This window comes from Fundulus heteroclitus, chromosome 14 (assembly GCF_011125445.2).
Source record: "Fundulus heteroclitus isolate FHET01 chromosome 14, MU-UCD_Fhet_4.1, whole genome shotgun sequence".
Taxonomy (NCBI): Eukaryota; Metazoa; Chordata; class Actinopteri; order Cyprinodontiformes; family Fundulidae; genus Fundulus; species Fundulus heteroclitus.
The window spans coordinates 31,257,911-31,273,951 of record NC_046374.1 but is presented as its reverse complement, the minus strand read 5'-3'; the positions used below and the strand labels follow the sequence as shown (position 1 = coordinate 31,273,951).

The 16,041-nt window shown below is 44.9% G+C and overlaps 1 protein-coding gene across 2 annotated transcripts in view; it reads right to left on the bottom strand.

The window, feature by feature from the left end:
* Positions 1 to 13,622, bottom strand: part of dachb (dachshund b) — a 124,470-nt gene extending 110,848 nt beyond the window's left edge. Inside the window, exon 1 of one of the 2 annotated variants that reach the window (XM_036146719.1) lies at positions 12,741 to 13,622. In XM_036146719.1, the coding sequence (XP_036002612.1) occupies positions 12,741 to 13,357 (617 nt within the window). In that variant the 5' untranslated portion in view covers positions 13,358 to 13,622. The remainder of the gene's footprint in view (positions 1 to 12,740) is intronic. The other variant, XM_021308976.2, reaches the window with a different exon arrangement.
* Positions 13,623 to 16,041: the final 2,419 nt, after the last annotated feature.

Below are 16,041 nucleotides of genomic sequence, written 5' to 3'. Positions count from 1 at the left end.
TTTGTAATAACACACTGACAAACAGACACTCTGCCTCTCAGAGTGGATGATAATTACGTTTTCTTCCTGTTTTTATTAATAACATGTTGTCTGTTGGGGGGGGGGGGAGCACACACACACACACACACACATCACCTGTCATCCCCTCGCTGGCCTCTCTTTACCCTCTCTCAACTCCTCTTCTCTGCTCTCCTTTCATCTCCTCCTTCGCCTCTGACCTCCTCCTCCTCCTCTTCCTCCTCTCTCTCTCTCTTTGATATCGCGGCTCGCGGATGCCGCTCGCTGTAAACTGTAAATCTGTCGCCCGCTTTTCTTTTTCTTTCCCTCTTAAAACGCGCACGCACACACCTCTGACAAGCTGTCACAATAAATAGAGATAAGACCAGGTGGAGGGAGGGAGGGGTAAATGACAAGAAGATTGAATAAAAAAAAAATAATAAAAAAAAAAACAGAACGGGGAGAGGAGAGGAGGGTGAGATAAAGCGAACGGAGCGGTGGAGGAAAAAAGAAGGAAGAGGGGCACGAAATGGGATTAAACCCCGGCGAGAAGAGCGAGAAGAGGTGAGAGGAGGAGTTGAGATGTGACGGAGGGAGGAGGTGGAATGGAGAGATTACCAGGTGAACGAGAGGAAAAGCTGTTGCGACACTCCCTAATGCAATTTCTAAACCAATCTGCTAAGTGCACCTAAGAGACTGTGTGTGTTTGTGTGTTGAAGTGTGTGCTCACAGGAATCTAATAATCTTGTTGCAGACAACAACCTATCCTCCTTCATCTTTCACCTACTCCAACCCTTCATCTCTCTCTCTCTCTCTCCGTTGCCTGGACCGCTTCCTCGTTAAAACGAGACACATGTGGGGGGGAAGAGAAAAAGAAAACATTTTTAACATCTGTCTCACCAAACTGGAAAGTTTTACCGCGGGAAAGTAGAGCTTTGCTCAAACGACAGCAATTGATGTTAAGCTTGTTAGTCACACTTAGTTGCTTTTGTCAAAGAATCAAGTGTATGCCTCACAATTTGTCTGGGCAATAAGAACATTTACTTTAGGTCTGAAATCACACAATTTGGGCTGTGTTTTATCTATATTTGGGGTTTTATTTTGTCTGATCTGTGAGCAGTTCGAGGGAACTTGAAAATATCCAACTAAGCAAAGTTTCCCCTTACGCTGATGACTAATTACTTTTCCTGCCCTGCTTGGTTACCTCTCTGGTTATAAATTTGGACATCGGCGATGTTTCTTCTTGTAAATGAATAACTTAGATTAGACTTGTCTAACCTCCCCCTAAAAAAACACTCAAAGGACACTTACCTGGACAGCACAATCATGCGATACTCCAAACAACTCAACGAAATCTTTTTTGTCCCACACTATCAAATGTTTCAGATGTAATTCATACATCAAAACTCAGAATTAATAGCTGCCTATGGAAAGACTAAAGCCTAAAGGGTAGCCAGAAGCTGTGTCTCAATTCGCAGGCTCCGGAGGATCCTCAGCCGTTGGTAAATGGGACGGTCTAGCCTTTGGAGCACTTCCTGGTTGCGACACAACGTCATCATGTCTACTCCAAGCCCGGGAAAAACAGCGCCAGACGACAAAAAAACGGATATGGAAATTTTTATTTTATTTTTTTTTATTTACTTGTTATTGGATGAGGACAATCGGTTTAGACGGCTTCGGCGGCAGCAAAACCGGCGACGAATTTTTCTCAGGTCGGGAGAGCGCAGTGGAGAGGTAACATTTACCTGCTATTATTTTCACCCAAGGGTCTGCTAATGTAGCCTCGTGAGAACATCCTGATCTCGCGAGCTTTCAAGGTTTCACTCGCAGATCAGTCTGGCTACTTTCCGTTAAAGAAAAATTCGGAGCCGTTCACCAAACGAACGTCCAATCAGCGTTGGCTTTGAGGCGTGACGCAACGAGAAGCGTGACAGTTCAGTCTAAAGAACATGGCGGCTTCAGCCGATGAAACTAGCGTTAGCGTGGCTATCGAGCACGTTTTATCGGAATTACAGAGTATTTCTTTGCTGAGCTAACGAGCCTTTACCTGCAGCAGCAAGAGTAGCTTGGCTTGTGGTTGTGTTTTCGTCCTCGCTCTGTTACGAGTGACGACGAATCTGATTGGTTTATTTGGCCCGTCTATCACCAACATAGGCCAATCAGCTAACCAGTATTTGCGCCCCTTCCCAAAATTACTTCAACGGAAGGTTTCCAGATGGATATGCGGAGCAAATCTATCTGGCGGAGTCAGGTAACATATGCTTCGTTGATCTGATTGGTTTATTTGGCTTGTCTATCACCAACATAGGCCAATCAGCTAACCAGTATTTTCGCCCCTTCCCAAAATTACTTCAACGGAAGGTTTCCAGATGGATATGCGGAGTCAGGTAACTGCTACTGATCATAATATACCAGTTATTAAACAAACGCTTGTCAGCAGATTGACAAATATGTTTAAATATAAAATTTTACATTTATTTGTAAGACTTGATATAAAGCTTATGTTTGTAACTTTAGTAATTTGAATTGAATAGTTAAATGTGTACAAACCCTGTAAATAACTGACTTCACTATCACTTAAAAAGCGCGCAAAGCACCTTGGGAAATCTTATGGCAGGCGAGGCCACTAAGGATGGTAGCGGACGCATCCTCAGAATTCGGGGAAAAGGAGGATGCATTCGAAGGCTGCATTTTAAGCATCCTCAGAATTTTTACCAAATAGGACAGCCTCCGCGCATCGTTGTGACGTCACCGGCCTTAAAATGCGTCCTTCGAAGGACGCAGCCTGCGAATTGGGACGCAGCCAGTGTATCAGAGCCCCTCCAATCGGTCCAATCTGAGACAGCACCGGAGAAGAATGGAAAAACAAAAGGCTCAAAAAAAGTTGAACATAATTGGTTCAAAACTGACCCATTTTTTTTTTGTTTACCATCGGTTTACATAGAAAGTATATCCGCATGTGTTTTCTGGTGCATGCGCTTGAAACTGATAGAGCAAAAACGATTATCGGGGTATCGTCTCTTCAGCCGCTATAAATTGTTCAATAAACAGACTCGCTTTGTTTCTGTGCCTAATAAACGCAGCTAATCATAACGATCTCTGCTGGGGGTTACCATGCAGCTGAGACGCTGCCCTGCAGCTGCCCAGATGTTGGCTGCAATAAATAATTTAGAAGCTGGCTCAACAAAAAAAAAAAAAAAAAAAAAAAAACAAGGAAGATGAAGAAACCGAAAGTGAACTCAAAATGTTTGTGCAAGTTCTGTTTTTTTTTTTTTTTTTCACACAAACAAAGAGCAGTCTCAGTTACTGAAAACTTAGAGACTAAAACAGCCTTTGTGAAACATTATCTATGTCCAACACACACACACACACACACACACACACACACACACACACACACACACACACACTGACCTGCCTCTCCCCTCTCGATGTTTTGTTCAGTCCTCGCACACACACAGACGAAGAGGATCGGTTCTTTTCCATGGTGACAGAGGGTCATATTTCTTGCTTTGATCTTCACCTCTCCCTCTGTGATCCTTCACTCTCCTCTGTTTTCATACAGAAGACAGAGACAAGAGGGAGAGAGAGAGAGAGAGAGAGAGAGAGAGAGCATCTTCCACCGCGCCTCTCGCCCCGGCTGCTTGGTGGGACAGTAACTGAAGCATGAAACCACTTTTTTGGCCCCTGAGACACGCAAGCACACACTCAGCCACCAGGTTCTGGCTGCATGGAAAACTGTGAAAAATGGTGTGTGGGGGGGGGGGGGGGGGGGGGGGCCTGCTCGCTTTGCACCAGACGTGCTTGTGATAACCCAGGATGAGCCTGTGCATGCTTTAAAGAGACAAGATTCAAAACGACGGCTTGGAGATGTCTCTTTGAAACAATAAAAGCTTATCTCCGTAAGCCACGGAGATGAGTTTAAATCCAAATTAAATGCGCCTAATTCCTGCAGGTCATTTTGGTGAAGAACATCTATGCAAAACAAGAAGAAAGTCTGCAATTGTTTAAAAAAAAAAAAAAAGATAAATATGAACACTTGAACGTGCATTATTCACAAAAGGCGGACACTTCATGCTAAGAGGGGGGAAGGCCTGAAAATTGAAATCAGAAACAAACTAACAGAATTTCACACTTTCCTCGCTGTTCCCTCAGAAATGTTTTCATTAAAACGGAGGTATGACAAGAGCAATGAGGATGTTTTGTGTTTATTTAATTTGCGTAAAGACAAAGAACAAGGAACTAAGCGTTTCTAAATTAACTTTCATATTCAATTAATTTCAATTATGTCTCATAAAGACTCCAGGAACCCTCACTGGCCGGATTCTGATGGGGCGTCAGATCTCAGAGCTGAAATGCTCTTCGTGTTTGTAATGGTGGAGCCATTTTAACAGAGGAAGTCTTCTGTGGCAGCGTATGAGCTCGTCATTTAACTCCGTCACCAGAAAGTAGAAAAATTAAGGTTTGGGAAAGAGCAAAGCGTAGGAATTTCTTAAGGGGTGAATTTAATTCATCTATTTATTAAGAAAAAAGGGGTTTCCAGACCATCCTGGCCAAGTGTCAAAAGGTAACGGCAGCGTCACCCTAGTAATGGATTTTGATATTAGCGCCTACTTCGTGTTGTCAGACAGGTCCAGTAAAGGGATCTTTTGACAGTAATAAGGTCCAAATAGGTTTTTAATCACAGTTCGCTCATTATTAGACAAGACGGACGGCTACTTTTCACACAGGGACGCTGTGGTTTATTCCAGAGAAAATTAAATTAAGCCACCATTTGAATGCATACGGATAATCTTTGTCCGGTAACAAAATCTGGTTGATGAAACATTTAAGAGTGGCAAAATAAACAAATAAGGAAAGAAAACATGAAGAAACATGTGAGGGACAAACATTTTTCACATAACTGTAACCATTTGTAATATGCAGAAGTCTGAAGAGTATTCCCATTTACTACTTAGGTAGAAGCATAGATGCCAGGGTTAAAAAAATACGTAGTAACTCAAGCTTTTTACTCAATTAAAATTATAAAAGTACTGGTTTCAAAACTATGTAAAGTATTAAGTTAAAGGGTTTGAAGAAAAGGAAATACCATTAATCAGGCTACAACATAATGTTCTATAGAGCACAACCCCTTCTTCTTCTTCTTCTTCTTCTTCAGTTGTTTTTGGCAACAACTGGGTGCAGTACCGCCTCCAACCACTCTCTCAAGCTCATTCTATCCAGGAGGCGCAATTTGTCTGGACAGTTCTTTTTGTTTTTACGTTTGTTTGCTTGTTTTGAAGAAGGGTAGGTGGGAATGAAAAGAAATTGAAATAAAACAGAAGTATGAAGGCTTTTTCTTAAATTTAACAAGCAGCAAGTACAGATAACTGCACAATATTTTAAGGCGTAGAAGTAAAAAGTCGGCTAAAAAATAATTACTCCAGTAGATAATGAAACTTTCTGGTTAAGTAAGGTAACAAAGTGTTTGTGCTTCATTGCTTGACACCTCAGGTATTATGTTATAATATTTTAGCTGCTGCATTAAGCTAAAAGACTTCAGATCAATCATGATTGTTTCTGTGCAACACTGGTATTTATGCTCCATGCGACTGAACCTTCATAACCAAACACCAACCAGGGCCTCGCTGCAGGATTCAGAAAATACTTCAACTGAAGGCAGCGTCTTTGTTTTCCAACCAATCTCCCAACTTCAGAGGCCATAAAATCAGCCGTGTCGTTTCGCCAGCGGGACGACCTCAGCTCCGCGCCGGGCCGGCCGGCGCTTTAACCTTTATCAATTAACCAACGGCACAAAGCGGAGCCGAAACCAGACACAGCGACGGGGAGCGAGGCCCAGAGAACCCGGCGCTCGCAGGTCGGCGCCGGACGCGCACACGTGTAACCGGAGTCGGCGGGCGACAGCTGATAGCTCTGTTTGTGCTTTCTGGCCTCTGTCCCTCGCTCAGACGCTCAGACGCACGCCTCGCAAACCGCTGACCACATTTCGCCGTGCGCGCTTTGATAAAAAAAAAAAACACTGCGTTCCATTAAAAAAACTTAATGCCCCGTGCAAAAGAGCGCCACGACGGGAGGAGCTCACGCTGAGGGCGCGCGGAGCGTTTCCCGCCAGTGTGTGTGGCCGCGCAACGCTTCAGCAAACCAAAACGCCTTCCCCCCCCCACGAGTTACAGACGACACAGCCTCCATCATCGGTGTGGATGAGTGTGTGCCGCTGTGATGGCTGTGTGTGTGTGTGTGTGTGTGTGTGTGTGTGTGTGTGTGGGCTCTAACAGCCTGTCGTGATAAGGAGAGCCCAGAATAACACTCCGACATCAGCAACCCTCCCTCCTGTCACTCACTATCGATTCTTTCCCCCTCACACACACCCAAAGACACGCAGAAAGCCAACGAGGTGACAAGGAAGGAGAAAACACTCCGTCGCTCTCGCTCAGATCAAAACCGGCCCTTCCTTCGATTGAAAATGTGGGCCCCATGCGTAGGAGCGCCGCCCCCCACGTGTCCCCCTCACTTTAGCTCCAGATCGGCTAGTCTCACACTTCCAGGACCTTTAGGGCTTTTTTCTTTTTAAAACGTCAACTAAAAACTTCATGTACCATTCAAGAAAGATGAACTGACCAAAATGTCAGGCAAAAAAAAAAAAAAAAAAAACATCCTTTCAGCCTTTTGCCTGATCAATTGAATTGAAGTAAGTAATGACTGAAGTTTGTCCAAAAGCATCCTCACATTCCCAGGGTCTTTACGACTTTTTTATTTTATTTATTTAAACATCAACTACAAACTTTGCGTAGGGTGTGGACCATTCAAGAAACCTGGACAAAGACCCAAACGACAAACAAAGCATCCTTTTAGCCTTTTGCCTGATCAGCTTCTGATCACAGGAATGAAGTAATGACCAAAAACTGGCGAGGGATCCGCCTTTATTTGGGTAAAGGTTCTTGGCGGGTTGACATGTTGCTGAGACAGGAGATTCTGCCCCGCCCACCCGTCCTCAGCAGCATTCAGCCATCATGTCTCCTCCTTGTCTTCGCTTCGGCGACTTATTCACCGTCAGACATTCGCTGGATGAGCTCTGGGATTCTCTCCTGCCTGCTTTAACGCTACGTTTGGTTCAACACAGGATCGTAAAGCGGCATCCAGCTCAACGGCGTTGGGCACCAGAAGAAGAAGTTATTGTAAATATGAACTTTTGTCCAGTAAGCGATCCTACATCCGACAAGTCAAGTCCACCTAGGCTGGTTTTCCCCTCTAAGATGAGAGTTTTTGGTGTAGAATTTAGAAAAATGTGTAGAAAACTCTATAAAACAATCTGACAGAAGCTCAGCCTAACTAATCAAGTCTGTATTATGTCTGTAGATATATATAAATTATGATTCTTTGTTAATCTGTCAGACAGTATATAACCTGTTTATTGTTTCTAAGACTTTCCATCATTTTATGGATTCAACAGGAACTTAGTATTTTCCAGTGAACCGTATCCAATCAGCAGGGCCTCATTAGAATATAAAATCATCCATCGATCTGTCGCCTGTACTTGTTTGTCCTTGCAGGGGTCGCGGGGGGACTGGTACACAGCTCCAGGGGTCATAGGGTAAAGGGCGGGGTCAAACAACCATGCACCACACCCCACCACCCAAGGACAACTAAGAGAGACCATTAAAAGTTTTTTGGATTGTGCAAGGAAGCCGGAGTACCCGGGGGGGAACCCACGCATGCAGACGGAGAACATGCAAACCCCGTGTCAGGTTTTGAACCCACAACCCTCTCCGCCAGCACGCAGCCCCGCGCATGCTCCTGCTGATGGACATAAACAGGGAAATGTTGCCTTTTATAGGAGACAGCGCTAATTTAAAGGCCTTTTTCGCCGTCCGCGTGTCGGCGACACCTCGGCGTGTTTGCACCTCCGCAGGGGACCCTCGCCCAAATTACCCCAAGGTCCCCACCGTCTGCGTCATATGTATTCGGCTGATTTGGCGTCTGCGTCATATTAAGAACCATAATTCCTGACATGAAGTCAGACTGGCAGCTGATTGATCAGAGTCCTGTTCTTCTTTCCTTTGACGTCAGACAAAGTGGAACAGCGGACACGTAAAGTCGCTGAGGCGACGCTACATTGGAGTTTCAGGCCGCTCGTTAGACATTACCAGCCCAATCTAGCAGCTACCACCTCGGCGGCTCCAAGGTTTTTCAGCAACAAGCCGCTCGTGTTGTTCATCTGCCAGCAGTTTGCTCACCTGCTAGAAAATAGAAGAGGACAGAACAAGATATCAATGATTTATAGCGACTGTAAGGGAACACGAGCGCGCAGTGTGGCCGAAGCTGGCGTCTGTTTCACAGCTTTACATGGGGGGTGAAACTAAAGGGCTGTTTCACAGCTTTTAAAAAGGAGCCGGGACGGCGTTTTTACTCTCCGACGCTTAAAGTTGGGACCGCTTTGACTGGGAGGTCCTCCAGGGCCGGAGTCCTGCAGCGTCTGGGTGCATCTCAGCTGGACCGGACGGAGGAGGTGGTCCGACCGTTTGGTCAACTTTTATCCCCTTTTTGTGACCTTTATTGTAACAATAAGTCAAGTCTGTCCAATATACCGACTATTTCTACATCTACCAACACAACAGTGACCCCTGACAGACTTAATGAAGCCCCTGCGATGACATCACGGGCTATAAATTGCCCCCGATGTTTTGCTTCTCATCCAGACGTGTGGGAATGCTGCTCCTCCGGCACAGGCCTCTGGCTTCCTCTGCTTTCCCACCTCGGTGACGCAGCAGATCCCTCGTAATCCCGCATCAGAAGCACTTCAAATTAAAAGGAAACAAAACGCGAGTCGACCAAAAAAAAAAAGCGGCACCAGTGGATCTGGGAGGTAATCGTGTTTACACACACGGAAACACAAACACTCGCACGGATTACGGAGAAGATGAAGTATGCCGGGGAACGGCGGGAGTTTTCCCCCTTTTCTCTTCGTTTGTGTGCGCGTGTGTTATTATTTAATTTCTCCCCCCCACCACCACCACCACCACCCTTTTTTCTTTTCCCAGCGCATTAAAGAGGGCGAAGCGGAGGAGGGGGGGAGGCATTAGAAGAATGTCAATATGATTGGAGGGAGAGGAGTGTGTGTTGGCTGCGCGTTCAGCAACAATGGCTCTCCAGCCGTGTTGTTCCATGTGCATTCACATGATCCATTATTACCTCTGACATGCACCGCTGAGAGGGTGTGAGGGAGAGGAGGAGAGGAGAGGAGAGGAGGAGAGGAGAGGAGAGGAGAGGAGAGGAGAGGAGAGGAGAGGAGAGGAGGAGAGGAGGAGAGGAGGAGAGAGGACGAGAGGAGAGAGGAGAGGAGAGGAGAGGAGAGGAGAGGAGGAGAGGAGAGGAGAGGAGGAGAGGAGAGGAGAGGAGAGGAGAGGAGGAGAGGAGAGGAGAGAGGAGAGGAGAGGAGGAGAGGAGAGGAGAGGAGAGGAGAGGAGGAGAGGAGGAAGGCGGGAGTAAGGAGGAGACGGAGATGCACCTTTGATTGCGAGTCACAAGAGCCAAAGATGAAAAAGACAACATTCAACCTGTTATAAAGTACAGCAAAGTGTGTGTGTGTGTGTGTGTGTGTGTGTGTGGAAGAAGGAGGGAAGGGAGAGAGGGAAGGAGCAAGAGAAAGAAGAAGGAAAGGGAGAGAAGGAGGAAGTGGGAAAGGAAGGAAGGAGGGAAGCGAGAGAGGGAGCGAGGAAAGAAGGAAGGAAGGAAGGAAGGGAGAGAGGGAGGAAAGGAAGATAAGAAGAAGGGAAGGGAGAGAGGAAAGGAGGGAGAGAAGGAAGAAGGGAAGGGAGAGAGGGAGGAAAGGAAGATAGAAGAAGGGAAGGGAGAGAGGGAAGGAGGGAGAGAAGGAAGAAGGGAAGGGAGAGAGGGAGAGAAGGAACAAGGGAAGAGAGAGAGGGAGGAAAGGAAGATAAGAAGGAGGGAAGGGAGAGAGGGAAGGAGGGAGAGAAGGAAGAAGGGAAGGGAGAGAGGGAGAGAAGAAACAAGGGAAGGGAGAGAGGGAGGAAAGGAAGAGAAGAAGGAGGGAAGGGAGAGAGGGAGGAAGGGGGAGAGAAGGAAGAAGGGAAGGGAGAGAGGGAGGAAGGAGGGAGGGGGGAAGAAAGGATGGAAGGGAGGGGGGAAGGAAGGAAGGAAGGGAGAGAGGGACCGAGGAAGGAAGGAAGGAAGGAAGGAAGGAAGGAAGGAAGGAAGGAAGGAAGGAAGGAAGGAAGGAAGGAAGGAAGGAAGGGAGGAAGGGAGGGAGGAAGAGAAGAAGGAGGGAAGGGAGGAAGTGAGTGAAGGGCAAAGAGAAGGAGGAAATGGGGTAGGAAGGAAGGATGGAAGGGAGGGGAAAAAGGAAGAGAGGAAAGGAGGGAGCAAGCTATGAGTGTAGAAAAGAAAGAAGGAATCACATCTCCTCCAGATCTTTGCTAATTACAGTTTCTACACAAGATTTCTGTCAGAAGTTCACAATGTTTCACATTTATGGACTAAAAACTAACAGTTTGAGTTTTAATTTTTCCTTAAGTTTGAATAGAGAAGTTTATCGTCTGGTGATAAAAAGCCAAAAGTCTGATTAGATGTGCAAAAAAAATCAGCAACTGTGATGAAAACGATGAACAGACAGGTTTAAGGTGGCAAGGAAGGAAGGAAGCAAGCAAGGAAAGGGAACGTCTAAAACTTGCAGAAATCTGGCCCTCAGGACCGGCCCCGCCCACTCACCCACTCAGGGAAGCAGTGCTGAGCTGCAGCGACTCACGAGCTGCTCGCCACCATCAGACACCCAACATTCGCTTAGAAGATCAACTTATGTCACATTCACCCCAATGTCGCATATATGCAAGAAAAAACCCTGAAAATAACCGAGCAATGAAGTCAAACCACCAAAACATTCCTGCCACAAATCCACCCGCTCAACGTTTCCTCCACCGACCAAAAATATCCCGTCGGCGTGTAAAAATAACGCCCGCTATCAGCTCTGTGAACACTCAGAGTCCTCCGCACGCTCCAAAAAGCCATTCCTGCGCATCCTGCTGCCAGAAACACATAAAAAAACACCTAAATGAGGAGAATTTAACTGATTAAAGCCTTTAAGCATGTCCTACAGTAAAGCACGTTCTTCCTCACAGAGACACAAACAAGCAATCAGCTGAATAAATGCACCTGTACGCCGATTTTTTGGTTCAATCTTCCTCGTTTTTGTACAGGTGGATTTGTTTTAATTGACAAAAAGACAAAAACAAAGAGGGGAAAAAGGCAAGTTTGCATAAAAAACTGTGATTATCCACGACATGCATCCCAAACAGAGGCTGTGAGGCTTTTCCAGGAAAACACAACACAAAGTGACGCGGTTGTGTTTTTGGTTCATTTACGGCCAACACAACAAGCTGCAAAGTTAAAACGGACACAGAGAACAAGCCCAGATGCACCGATCAGGTGTTTTATTTTTTTTTCCGAGCCGATACCGACCTGACCTGCTGCTCTCTGTTACTTTTATTAAAGGTCGATAAACGTACGAGAGGAAAAACGAGCCACGCAGGTTCCTTTATTACGGTGCTAGTATGAATCTGCTAGAAAAAAATAGATGATTTGGAAGATTATCTATTATTTCAGCATCAGAGCACATGCCTCTAAACCTGCACTCATTGTTTTACTGAACTTAAAAAAGAAAGTGTATGAAAGAAGGCACCGTTAGTTTTTCTATAGATTGACAATGGTGGAGGTTACCAGTTTTTAAGCGTTTCACCGTTTAATTAACATGAAAAATATCTGATCAAAGCCAAAAAAAGAAAAAAATACTAATAATAATTGACAGGTTCCAAACTCTGGCTGATTGATTGGTGCTTTAAAAAAAAAAAAAAAGAAAAAAAGAAACATTTGCAGGAGTTTTACCAAAATATCTAATTAATCAGAGGAAAAGAGCGATACACGAGAAAAAAAGAAGAGCTCTGCAGGATTTAACGACATAATTACCCACAAGACCACCAGAAATTAGATGAATTTCTGAAAATATATATATATATATATATACATTTATATATATATTAAAGGTTTAAATCCGAGTTCCTGCTCTTTTTTCCCCATTATCCTCAAATTTAAAGCCGGGCTTCCAACTGTTTCACAGCTTCATTAGTAAAATAAATGACACTCAGACTGATCAAGCCTGGATTTAATTACTCTAAAGTAAAGAAAGATTCCTATAGTGATAGTCTGGGATATTTTTTACGTTTAAACTTGTAAAAAAAAATTTAAAAGATAAAGAGAGTACATGTGCCTACCCAGTTCCAGGTTCTCTAAATGTGTCTATATTTATTTTATTAGTTATTTTCTGCAAACCAGGTGACAAATTACGCACAAAGGACAAAACCAAATGGAATATATAGATATAGATATAGATATCTTAGGTGATGGAATTAAAGTCAGGCACACCAAACTTGTCCTTGTGCTCAGTTGCTTGGATAATGCTCAGACTTTGGTACCACAGCCCTGCGTGCTGAGCAGCAGCAGACCGGGTCTGTGTGGATCAACGCGTCCAAAGCTGCAATAAAGCGGACCGAACCCCACCAGACCCGCTGCAGCAGGGCGGAGGACGCACAGAGCGGCGGGCTGTCCCGAAACGGGAGGCGCGCCCTCCCTAAAAGTTAAAGCGCCTCCCGGCACACGCAGCCGCGGAGCGCTCTGCGCCCCGCAGCCGAACCGGAGCCGGAGCGGCGCGGCGCGGCGCGGCGCGGCCGACTGACCTGGCGCTGGTGCAGTCCTGGTACAGCGTCTCGAAGTCCTTCCTGGAGATGAGCTTGCAGCGGTTGACGCCGGGCTGAATGGCGCCGAGCCCGCGCAGGACGCGCACCTGCTCCACGGTGCACACCACGGGCGCGATGTCCAGCCTCTTCAGCTTGGTGTAGACGGTGTGCAGCCCGCCCACCAGGTGCTTCAGGAAGAGGTCGAACACCTGCGGCAGGCAGATCAGCTCCTGGCCGTCCACGTTGAAGCTGGCCACCTTCACGCCGTGCACCTCCACCAGCTTGCACTCGCTGCACAGACCCGGTCCCGGGGAGGTCTGCGCCAAGCCCGGGGAGCCCGGGGTGAGGCCGGCGGCGCTGAGCGAGCCGAGCCCGCCGAGGGAGCCCAGGGCGCCGCCGGGTCCCGGCAGGAAGGCGCTGAGCATGCTGCTGGTGAGCCGCGGGGACGGGGACAGCGAGTGGGAGTGGGAGTTGGAGTTGACGTGCGCCGGGCTGGACGTGCTGGTGGAGACGGCGGAGGAGGTGAGCAGACCCTCCGGGGCTGAGCGGTAGAGCCCGACGGGGGTTTGGGTCCCCGAGCCCGGAGAGAGGAGCGGAGGAGAGCCGGGGAGCGACATGGAGGAGGTGGAAACTGGGATGAGCGGATAGTTTCCAGCAGGGAAACCACTTGTTCCTCTTCTTTTCTAGTTTTCCCCGCACACTTTTCCTTCTTCTTTTACTCCCTTTTCTTTTTTTTCTTTACAAGGGAAAAAAAAAACGTCCTCCGCTTCTCCTAAACTCTCCGCGCTTCGCATCCAGAGTAAAGTCTCGCTGTGGAAATCCGTGCGCGGACTGTCCGGTCTGCGCGTAAAGCAGCCTGGATCAGACTCCAGGTCAGCCTCGGCTTGGCCCCGCCCCCCTGCACGGAGGACAGACAGGTGGCTGGACCAATCAGAGCAGAGCGAGCGAGGGGCCGGGAGAGGAAGGCGCGTGCGCGTACGTGCGTCTCTCTCTTTTTTTTTATCGCTCACATCTCTCTCTTTCATAAACTTTCTCACGAGGCGCTTCACTCTCTCCAAAAGGGGAAGTTTGTATTTTTATTCCGCAACATTTTCGTCCCAAACCTCAGACAGCACGTGCTTGTGAGCGCGCGCGTGTTCTGGCCAGTTGCTGCTGCTCACGCGCGAGCTCTGGTGGCGGGATGGACGCACGTTCCCTAAATAACAACGATGGCCCCCCTCAAACAGGGCGGTAAAGTTTTAGATAGAAGAAGAAATAAAGAGGATTGATGAAAATAAGCATTAATAAAGAGATAAAAGGAAATAGAAAACGATGTAGGAGAAAATAAAATGTCCCTTTATGATTAGGAGCAGCTCAATTAATCAAAATTAAAAATAGATCAAGTGGATTCAGTTAATTTCACTAAGTCAGTTCAAAAAGTGGAACTTACGTCTAAATTCTCAGGCTTCAAACACATTTTCACTTCTAAATTTAAATTTTTTTCCGGATTATATGGGCAAAATGGGGTGGTTTATGTTCTGTTTGATACAAATGCTAAACTTCACTTTGAATTTACTGCAGATCTGTCTAAATATGTAACATTTTATAAGAAAAACTACAAAAAAAAGCAAGTAAGAAGGTAAGAAATAATGAAAGATGGAACAAAATTAAAGTGACCTAAGAGAAAGGTGAAAGCGAGAAAGATGGAAGGACAAAAGAAAAGAAGGAAGGAAAAATAAAGAAGAGAATAAAGGGAAAAAATGAGAGACAATAGAAGAAGGACTAGAAAGATGGAGGGAAGGTGGAAGAAATGAATCAGATTACTGAAAAGCTCATTTATTTTAGTAACTGAAGTCACTAAGATAAACACATTGGTACCACTTGGCAATAAGGCTCCCTTTATAGAAGTTTATAAAAGGTTTTTAGAAATATTATAGTTTGATCACCCTTTATAAATCATTAATAACTGTTTATTATGTATTAATAAAGGGCGGGAAAGAACCAAAACGGACCAGTTTCTTGTTAAATAGTGAACAAAATCTATATTTGGCTAAAACGTTTCAAATTATTTCATCTATAGTTGCTATACTAAATATTTCAGTGTAAAGTACAACCTTATAAGCTAAATAAGAATTTGTAAACATAATTCTGTACTATGTAATATTTTACTTTTATCACTGTATTATAAACATCCACAACTATCAAAGGGAGCCTTATTGAAAAGTGTAATAATATTACATGGTACATACTTATGTCTCTTTTTTGTCTTTCTCACCCTTTATTAATGCACAATAAACAGTTATTAATGATTAATAAAGTCTTTCCAGATTGATCAATAACATATCTAGCTTTTAATACAGGGTGATCATGCATTTAGGGCTTTTAAAAAAAACACTTTTGCCGTAAACCTGGTTTTTAGCTTTTGATGTTTAGTAGGTTTTGTATGTTTTTTACTTTTTTTAACCTTTCTTTGTTTTAATGTACAGCACTTTGGTCACCCATGTGTTTTTTTAAAATGTGCTTTAGAAATAAAGCTGATTGATTGATTGGTTGATTGATCGATTGATTGATATGTACAAACCATTTATAACCCTATATAAGGGGAGCCTTATTGTAAAGACGTACAAACACATTATATAGATTAATAACACACAGTCTGAAGTTTTTAAACCTTTATTTGTATTAATTACGAGGGATCGTTTCTGCTTACCACTGATGAAAGAACATTTAAAATGACAATGTTACGTCAAATCAATAAAAAAACATATTTAATGCAGAAAGTAAATGTATGTTTTATACCTTTGTTTCAGACAAACGAGTCTCATCGGAGCACAAATTTATTCACTATGACTGTATGTTAATTATAAACTAAAGAGGGAGGCGCTTTAAGCTTTTATGTCTGATAGATGTGAGGATTATGACCTACAGCTAAGTGGAACCTAAAATGACGTCAGGAAGTTGTTCTGACCAATCAAGGACGGTGATCTCCTCCTCGTTAAAGAAGTTTAGGGAGAGTGGAGAGGTGCCAAGACCTGCTGGAAATTAAAATCAGTGTCTGCCTACCTCCTTGTCATCAAAATGAAGCATAAAGTGCTAAAAAAAACACATGTTCATGGATCCTTGTAACATGTGCATCTTTTTTGCTACCACACTTTCTCCTTCCACTCAACTTTCCATTCCTGAATGTAGCAGCTGTCCTTCTGTCGGCTACTTCTCTGTGTTTAAAAATCTCTGTTTATTGCACCTTTTCAAAGACACTGAATTTTGGGTTTTAATTATCAATGAGGCAATTAATTGGTGTATCAACCAGTCTGTAATTTGC